The sequence below is a fragment of the Chrysochloris asiatica genome, unplaced genomic scaffold (genome assembly GCF_000296735.1).
Source record: "Chrysochloris asiatica unplaced genomic scaffold, ChrAsi1.0 scaffold00130, whole genome shotgun sequence".
Taxonomy (NCBI): domain Eukaryota; kingdom Metazoa; phylum Chordata; class Mammalia; order Afrosoricida; family Chrysochloridae; genus Chrysochloris; species Chrysochloris asiatica.
In genome coordinates this window covers 2,141,992-2,151,746 of record NW_006408648.1, presented here as the reverse complement: position 1 = coordinate 2,151,746, position 9,755 = coordinate 2,141,992, and the positions used below count along the sequence as shown (strand labels likewise).

At 37.6% G+C, this 9,755-nt stretch overlaps 1 protein-coding gene across 1 annotated transcript in view; it reads right to left on the bottom strand.

The window, feature by feature from the left end:
* SEC22A (SEC22 vesicle trafficking protein homolog A (S. cerevisiae)) overlaps window positions 1-9,755 on the bottom strand; it is a 92,161-nt gene that overhangs the window by 33,631 nt on the left and 48,775 nt on the right. The window contains exon 5 of the mRNA XM_006869362.1: window positions 1,780-1,895. Within this exon, the coding sequence (XP_006869424.1) occupies window positions 1,780-1,895 (116 nt within the window). The remainder of the gene's footprint in view (window positions 1-1,779; window positions 1,896-9,755) is intronic.

Genomic DNA, 9,755 nt, shown 5'->3' with positions numbered 1-9,755 from the left:
CCAACACCATAACTCAAAAGCATCAATTCTTCTATGGTCTTCCTTATTCACTGTACAGCTTTCACATGCATATGAGGTTACTGAAAATACCATGGCTTAGGTCTGGCGCACCTTAGTCTTCAAGTTGACATCTTTGCCTTCAACACTTTAAAAAGGTCTTGTGTAGCAGATTTGCCTAATGCAATAAATACATCATCTGATTTCTTGACTGCTGCTTCCATGAGTGTTGGCAGTTGATCCAAGAAGAATGAAGTCCTTGACAACTTCAATTTTTTCTCCATTGATAAGAACATTGTTTATTGATCCAGTAGTGAGGATTTTTGTTTTCTTTACATTGAGATGCAATCCATACAGAATGCTGTGCTTTTTGATCTTCATTAGTAAATATTTTAAGTCTTCTTCACTTTCAGCAAGTAAGGTTGTGTCATCCGCATATCACAGGTTGTTAATGAATCTTCCTCTAATCCTGATGCCATGTTTTTCTTCATATAACCCAGCTTCTTGGATTATTTGCTCAGCCTACGAATTGCATTAGCTAGACTTTAGAGAAGGAAGTCCCAAAAAGTTTAAGGAGCGCATAAAATAAAAAGGAAGTGTTGATGACTACAGTCACTGAAAGAAAATCTGGTTTAAGAAGAAAATCCACTGGAAAACAAATGGCAATATCCGAAAAAATGAGGAGTGGCACAGGTAGCTCAGGTTTAAAAGGTTACCAACCAAAACAGGAGAGGTGTAGATTACTAAGCAGGGCTACACAGAAGTGGGACAAAATCACAGCCCACATAGCTCTCTCCATTTTTTTACTCATCTCTGTCTATTCATATCCTTCTAGGTCCAGCTCACTTCCTGTTATGGTTTGAACTGTTAAAGACAAGGTCTTTTATCTTTTAAAAGATAAAGATAAGGTCAAATTCTAGTCACTGGTATCTGTGAACATGACCTTGCTTGGAAATAGGTTTTGTGAAGACAATCAAATAAGAATAATTAAGATAGCATGAGCTCATACTGGAGCAGGGTGGTCTCAATCCCATATAAGTGGTATCCTATAAAAGAGGAGACGAAACAGACACAGTGGGGAGATGACCACATTAAGACGGAGGTAGAGAGACTGAAGTAATGCATCTGTAAGCCAAGGAACGCCAAGTACTGCCAGTCATGACCCAAAGCAAGTCATGGAACAGATTCACCCTCAGAATTAGCATGGCCAACACTGATTCTGCACACCCTGCTTCTAAAATTTCAGTCCTTAGAAGCCACCCAGTTTGTGGTACTTGGCTAAAGCAGTCCTAGGCGTCCTGGTGTGGCGCCGTGGGTTAATATGCTAGACTACAAATTTCGTTTGAGCCACAAGGTTGGCAGTTCAAGCTCACCAGCTGCTCCTCAGAAACCCTATACAGGGTCACTATGGGTCAGAACCAACTCGCCAGCGCTTAACAAACTAATATGCCCCTTTTGCCAGGAAGCCTTCTATCTTGACTCACACTGGCTTCTTCTATTATGAATTCTGTATATTTTGCAATTACTCACAGAATTTTTTGCCTCCACAATTCAATGCTATGGCCTCCAAGGATGTAAAACAAATGTTAAATAAATATGTGCTGACTGAGTTACAGATGTTGACTAGAAATCTGTGCTTTTGGAGGTTGAGGAGATGAGGCTAGGTATCAAGAATTTGAGTATGCACTAAAGGTTATACCAATACCCAGTGCAATTCAAATCAATTGTGTAGCACAAAGAATCAATAGGCAGTCATCTGAAATTACAAAAATGGAACAATACCTGCAGGAGACTCTCTATAGCATGAAAACCTCGAATTAAATTCAGAGCCCCACATAAAAGGCTAAGGATAAATGCCACAATTCCGGACAGAGTTGCAGGTTCCAGTCGCTGATGAGCTAGAATATAAAAGGGTGAGAAGTGAACATCAGTATCTCATGCACCTAAACTTACAAGTTAAACACCTTTTTCTCTATATTTTTAACAAAGGCATCTAACTTGTACTTGGGATAAACAGTGATATGAAATGCCCACATTTGGAAGTAAGTCATGTAGAAAAAAACCTTACTGCCTAAATATGTCTACTATTTACAATTATGTACAAATATTTGCAAAGGTGACTTTCTCTGGAAATTCACTGCATAATTCCTACTTTTTTGAAAATGCTTACAAAGCATTTTTGAGGACAAATGTAACTTGCTTCTAAGCAACGCTTTCCTTATTTGGATTCCAGGACTATAAATGCTATTGAATACATGTGGAAGCTCATATATAATCACAAATCTTAACTCCCCGATAGAATATTAAAGCTAAGACGTTATTGGTCCTCTGAAGACCATTAAAGATAAAAATGATAAAACACCACTGAAGAAATGATCATATGATTTTTACAAACACAATCGCTTATTTTTAAAGGCTTCAGTAGCATAAGATTCAGTTACACAATAGCTTTCCTTCACCATCATCTTGTTCCTAATAGAATTAACAGTGGAGTCTAAATGAAAACACAAGACTAAATACATAATCATCTAGATGGCAAAAGGGAGAGACTGGGGAAGAGAGGACAACAAATCACATTTAGTTCATTTTATTTAAATCACTGAAGTGTAAAAGCTCTAACAATGAAGTTAATGAGGTGGAACATTAATATAAGAAAAGGGCTTAAATCTTCACTACTTATATTAAACCATTATAGCAAAAAAACTTCCCTAAATAGTTCCTAAAGAGACAAAAACCTACATATCACACACAAAAAGTTATTTATTTCTTAAGTTCAACAAAAAATGTTAATATGGAATAACATTTCCTTAAGTTTTTTCTGTGTCGAACTTCATTGGTCTGTCAATCAAATCCCTTGAGATTTTACTACGAAAATGGAAAATTAAATGTCATTATAAAGTACTTATACCAATCAGTAAAGGAGCTTTGGTAGCGTAGTGGTTATGAATCCAGCTGCTAACCTCAGGGTCAGCAGTAGGACACTACCAGCTGTTCCACGGGAGAAAGATGAGGCTTTCTGCTCCCATAAAGATTTACAGCCTCTGAAACCCTGCACAGAGTCGCTATGAGTCAGAACCAAATCCACAGCACATTACTACCACCACCACCATATCAATCAGTAGAGAACAAATCTCACAATTTAAAAATCTACTCAATTAGTCTATCAATTAGTCATGTCTTTCATTTTCTCTCAATAGTGAGCAAGTGACAACTGGCTTCTAACAAAAACAACAACAAAAATATGGGACTCAAGCAGAAAGACACCTGAAGAACAAGGCTATATAAATCACACTTCAGAAGTATAAAACAAGTTTATGGTTTTAAAAAAATCTCAAATAAAATTTGGCATTGTAACTGGAAAAAAAAAAAAAAACCTTAGTTTTTTATGGTCAAGTAAAGTATGGCCATTTGTTATATGGAAAAAATGGCCATACTAATGTATTAATGAATATCTATTTAAGAAATGAATAATAAGACTATATAAATGAAATATTAAGTTTGTAACATTTACTTGCTTTTGGCCTTAGAGCAAACTCTTGAAAATAATAATCTACTATTTATAAATTAATTCAAAATGACTATAAAAATATTTTCAAAGGCATCAAAGAAGATGAGAAGCCTACAGATGAGATTCACGTTGTGTGTGGAAAGAGGGCTGGAACTAAGCCAAATCACTGTGGGAAAGGCATTCTAGAGTGGAGATCCCCCTTCGCCTATTCTTACCCTTGCCAGGGCCTGCGGCTTGTATTCTGATAATGATTATCAAAAGAAAACTCCATCTGTACACAACATAAGAGGGTGGTACTCCTTAGGGACAATGTAACAAACTGTACTAGACATTTACACACATTTCGGTGTATTATGTTATATATGCACTTTTATTTCAGCAAAAATATTTTAGATGCACTGTCCACAAATGCTTATTGCACACTTGAATTTGGCACCATGCTAGGCACTATGAAGTGTGGCATGCATCTGAAACAATAACAAATAGAAAAATAGAAAAAAATTTTGCTGAACTCAAGGCCATGCCACCGAGTCCATTTTTCCCCCTTAATTATCTTTTGCTATAACTATTTTTCTTTAGTCTCCCTTAACTCAATAATGGCATCTTCATAACATTAAATGTAGCAATGATTTATGGAGATTGCAAAAGTTCTACATACAGAAGTCAGAGTAAATCCCTTGGAACCAAAGAGCTACTGATTATAGTGAGTTAACAAATCCATTTGGTAAATACTTTTTGGTACAATTCTGGGTAACAAACTATGCTTTAGGAGATACAAGAAATTGAATTACACAACCTGCCCTTGAGGCATTTCTATTCTTTTAAAGGGAGATGGGCAGATAAACATATGAAATAAGCCCTCTAAAAGAGTTAGCAGAATGAAGGAGGTAAAAGAACTAGGGGAGATCTTTAAAAGGGATAAAATTGGCACCATAGAATGGTCAACCATTTGAGATCAAAAGGGCACCATTTACCCAAGGACAAAGTTCAGAAGGGTTTGGGAAAGGAGGAGGAATGGAAACAAGAAACACATGGAGGAAGTGGGATAAAGGATTGGGGGGAAAAAATGTGGCACCAACCATCCCTACCCACAGCACTTTCTACTCCTCCTCTGGGTTGGATAATTCATTGCAACGGGCACATATAACTCCGACACCATACTCACAGTAATGAGGTTTATTAGGGTAGTTAACAGGTTACAGTGCAGGGTCAGAAAATGGTCAGGGTACAGTTCTTCCAGTCAGGACATCCTCTCCTCAGTTGTAAGACTCTGTGTAGCCATGCAGTGGTAGAAAGCTCTTTTAGGGTGACTGATAAATGCTCACAGGGCATACCACTCCACTATAAGCCTCAGTCTGAAGGTACTCAGCTCTAGCTTCCATGGCTCAGGAAACGTGGACCTCAACTTAATGCCTGGAGGCACCCTACACTTAAAGCAAGCTTCCTGCCTGCCCAAAGTCACTCTGCTTAACTTGCTTTTCAGGCTGGTAAGCCCACTGCTCAGTCATGCTCAGGTTCTTTGTCCTGCCTCTATTGCTCCTCTGCTACTCCTCCAGAATCACAGCTTTCTGTTCCTGGGTCAAGAACAGGGATCTCAGAGTCCAAAGGTCACGCTTCACTCTTGGCTCTTCTTTGATGGTAGTGAAATTTCCCCCTCTTGCATCTGACATGGCTCATTTTAAACTTATGTCAGAGTTCCACGTTTTTACAATCATAATGAACTCTGTTAACAATCACAACTGAATCATATTATTGTATCAGCATCTTCTTCCACTTTTTTTTAATCAGACCCATCAGGAAAAAGTTGTTTGGTGGAAGTTCCTACTATGGGTAGAAGAGCCATATGAAATAATCCAGTGTATTGCAGTCATGTTACATTGAGGGGACTGAAATGGATGAGATGAAACGAAATGTGTACGATTTATTAAATGTAAAACATAATCTGCTCTGTAAATCTTTACCCAATTCACAACAAAAAGTCAAAAACAAAATTAAAAGGATACAAAATATGTTGTTGTTGTTGTTAGCTGTAAAATAGATGCCCCTCCTCCCCACTCTATAGCAACGCTGTACAACCGGATCATATTGCTTCGATTTAGACAGCATTAAGTGGAAAGAGCTGCACTTCATGCAGAGAAGAACATGAGCAGGAGATAAAAACAGGACAGGCAAATAATAACAAGCATGAACTAATACCTCTACTCCTCCTCCTAACAGTAACTGCGCTCATGTCAAGTGATTTTATACAACCCAATTTCATCCCTCTAATTTTCCTAGTGTTATATTAGAAGGATGGACTACTGTTAATGCTCCAGAATGCAAAGTCATTTGAACTGCAAAGTTAGTGGTTCAGGCTGACCAGTTGCTCCTTGGAAACCCTATACAGGGTCACTATTGGTCGGAACCGACTCGACAGCACTTAACAACACAACAATATTTTTAGTGTGGTGCTGTGGGTTCATGCACTGGATTGCATAGTCAGTTTGAACTGTAAGGTCGGTGGTTCAAGCTCACCAGCCATTTCTTGGAAACCCCCATACAGGGTCATTATGGGTTGGAACCTACTGGACAGCTCTTCACAACAACAATCAAATTCAGTAGGCATTATCATTATGCTGGCTTTTCAAACAAGGAAACCAACATTTAGAAAAATTAAGTAAATTGCTCAAGGTCACAAAGTAAGTAAATGAACTGGGATTTATATCAAGGTAGCCTGACTCTCATGAGTCCTGGTGTGTCATTGCTGGATAATATGCTGAACAAAAGGTTAGCTTGAACCACAAAGTCAGTGGTTCAAACCCACCAGCTACTCCTCGGAAACCCTATATAGGGCTGCTATGGGTTGGAACCAACTCGAAGGCACTTAACAACAACAGCCTGACTCTCAAATGCATACTTAATAACCACGCTGCTGTTGGGCATGTTAGTTGTGCTGTTTGGCTCAAAGGTATGTTTGTGAAGTATAGAAAAAGGAAATGAGATAAAAAAGGGATGCCAAAGTAAACTAATAAACAGTCCAAAATTCTAAGAACTTTAAGCAAATTAGACAATGTAGAAACACTGAAAACCAAGAGACTGACATGATGAAATACCTACATTTTAGAAAATATTAATCCATGGCTAGGTTGCTGTTCGGTGCCATTGCTTCTGACTCACAGTAGCTTCATGTAACTAAGCAGAACTGCCCCAGAGCACTGTCTAAGCTGTAATCTTTATGGAGGCAGGACGCCAGGTCTTTCTCCCATGGAGTTGCTAAATAGGTTCTAACTTTAGCCTTTTGGTTACCAGCCAAGCACCCAACTATTGCACCACCAGGGCAGTGGAAAAATTAAAAATAGGGAGAGAAAAATAATATTTTCTGAGTGCCTTTTCCTTGGGCACACTGTCCCATTTATTCTTCAAATCAATTTTGTGAGGCAGAAATTATTAACTTCTCTACATCTAAATTTTCTCATATGTAGATTGTTGCTATATGGATCATGACAAGATATGGACAACATTGTGAAGAATAGGTATTTACCTAGAACACTTCATTGTGCTTATGAGGAACCTGTACTTAGACCAAGAAGCAGTGTTCAAACAGAACAAGGTCACACAGAATGGTTTAGAACCAGAAAAGGTATGTGCCAGAGCTGTATTCTTTCACATGCTTATTAAATACGTATGCTGAGCACATAATCTGGATCATATGAAGAAGAAAATGGCATTAGAGGAAAACTCATCAACAACCTAGTATATGTAGATGATACAACCTGACTTGCTGAAAGCAAAAAGAACTTAAAATACTTACTGATAAAAATCAATGATCACAGTCTTCAGTATGAATTGAACCTCAATGTAAAGAAAGAAAAAAAAATCCTCACAACTGGACCAACAAATAACATCATAATAAATGGAGAAAAGATCGAAGTTGTCAAAGACTTCATTTTGCTCAGATCAACCATAAGCACTCATGGAAACATCAGTCAAGAAATCAAACATGTTGCATTGGGCAAATCTGTGGCACAAGAGCTCTTTAAAGTGTTCAAGAGCAAAGATGTCAGTTTGAGGACTTAGGTGGGCCTGGCCTAAGCCATGGCATTTTTAATAATCTCATAAGCATGTGAAAGTTGGACAATGAATAAAGAAGACCATAGGAGAATTGATGCATTTGAGCTATGGTGCTGGAGAAGAATAGTAAAAGTACCATGGACTGTCAGAAAAACAAACAAATCTGTGTTAGAAAGAAGTACAGTCCAAATGCTCCTTGGAAGCCAGGATGGCAAGACTTTACCTCTCATACTTCAGACACGTTAACAGGAAATATCAGCCCCTGGAGAAGGACATCATTCTTGGGAAAATGGAGTGTCTGAGATAAAGAGGAAGACCTCCAATGAGATGGACTGACACTATGGCAGTAGCACTGGACTGAAGCGTGACAACTGTTAAGGATGGTGCAGGACTGGGCATTGTTTCGTTCTGTTGTGTATAAGGTTGCTATGAGTTGGAATCAACTCAATGGCTTCTAACAACAACAGAATGTTACTAGAAATGTGAATGTTAAATGTGCTCCTGGTGAAACTTTAAAAGAAAAAGGTAAACATGTGACTGGACAATGGAGGAAGGGTGTTGCTTTTTATGCTGTGGCAAAGTATTTGCCTGAATTATGTTCAAATGTATGGTGAAAGACAGAACTTGGGAGGCTATGGGTTTTCAAGGTTACCTCAGAGCTGGGGAGAGGGGAATGGGAATAGTGTAAATTAGACCACAAAGGTTGCTGTTCTTACCAAGATTCAACTGTGTACCTTGAATAAATACTGATTGAAATATTGTGACTCTTTGGTTAATTTACAAAGTTCTAGAAAGAGTTAGTTTTGACTATTTTTACACTATTGTCAGTGTTTTTATACAGCAGTGGATTCTCAGAAGTCTTTATTCTGACATTCATGTTAGTCTTCTTATTCAGATGCATGATACAAACAAAGCTTTCCTAACACATGATAGAACTGATATGAAGACTAGCTATGCAAAACTGATATAGAATTATCTGGCACCTATGGGAAGTTTTATTCTCCAAAAGTACTTTAATTACTTCCTGACATATCACCTTCTAAAACAGGCAGCAGGAACAATGGAAAGAAATGCTTTGGCATACATAGTGACCAAAAAGAAGAGCTGGGAGACGATGTAAAATAAGTAATACCTTAGGGGAAAAACGTGTCCTAGATATTTTAGGATTTGTTATATAACAAACTAAAATGAGCCTAGACATCCAAATTCACATAAAAGATACACATAAGCCCATGAATATATAGCAAAAGAAACAATATACAAGAGTGACAAATTGTAAGAAGAAAGAATTAGAGGTAAAAATGTCAGAAACAAGCGAGGCTAAACAAAAATCTAGGAGATTTTTAAAAGATTGACAGAGAAAACATATAAGCAACAATGAAAACAAAAAAATGAACTTACTTCAAAAGTAACTAAAATTCATCATGAACCAAGGGTTTTATGGCTAAATTCCAAGCAAAATGAATGACAAAACAGGGACTAGCTAAAAGCTTAGAGAAGATGATGGATATTCTAAAGTACTGAATTGTGATTCTGTTTCCATTTTTTGGCAAAGGAAATAATCCTAAAAATGTGATAACAAAAATTATCACATAAGAACTAAGTATGATATAGGTTAAATAAGAAGTTAGAGACTTTAAACAAATTAATATTTTGAGCTTCCCTTTACCAATCACATCTCGAAGTATTTTTAAATGTTTACAAATAAACCAGTAGCAATCTTTGGGAAAATACTGTAAAATTGAAATATTACACAACTGAACATTAAGGAAGAAAATGCCATGTGTTTCAAAACGATAAGTGGAAAGACAGAATGTGGAAATCACTGACTGACAAATTTGACACTGATCTCCAATAATATCCTTCTTGTGTTGTTAAGCACTGTGTTGATTCTGACTCATTGTAACCCCATACAAGGTATTTGAGGAGCGGGTATTGGGTTTGAACCACCAACTCTGTGGTTAGCAGTAATATCCTAGATAAGTATGTAACACACAGTATAGTTTGAGAGCACCTAGAAAAGACAGCAGGGGTCACCAGGATTTTCATTGAGATTTGTTGTTGTTGTTAGGTGCCATCAAGTCAGCACCGACTCATGGCAACCTTATGCACAGTAGAAAGAAACAATGTCCGATCCTGGGCCAACCTCACTATTGTTGCCACACTTGAGTCCATCGATGCTGCCACTTGGCCAATCCAT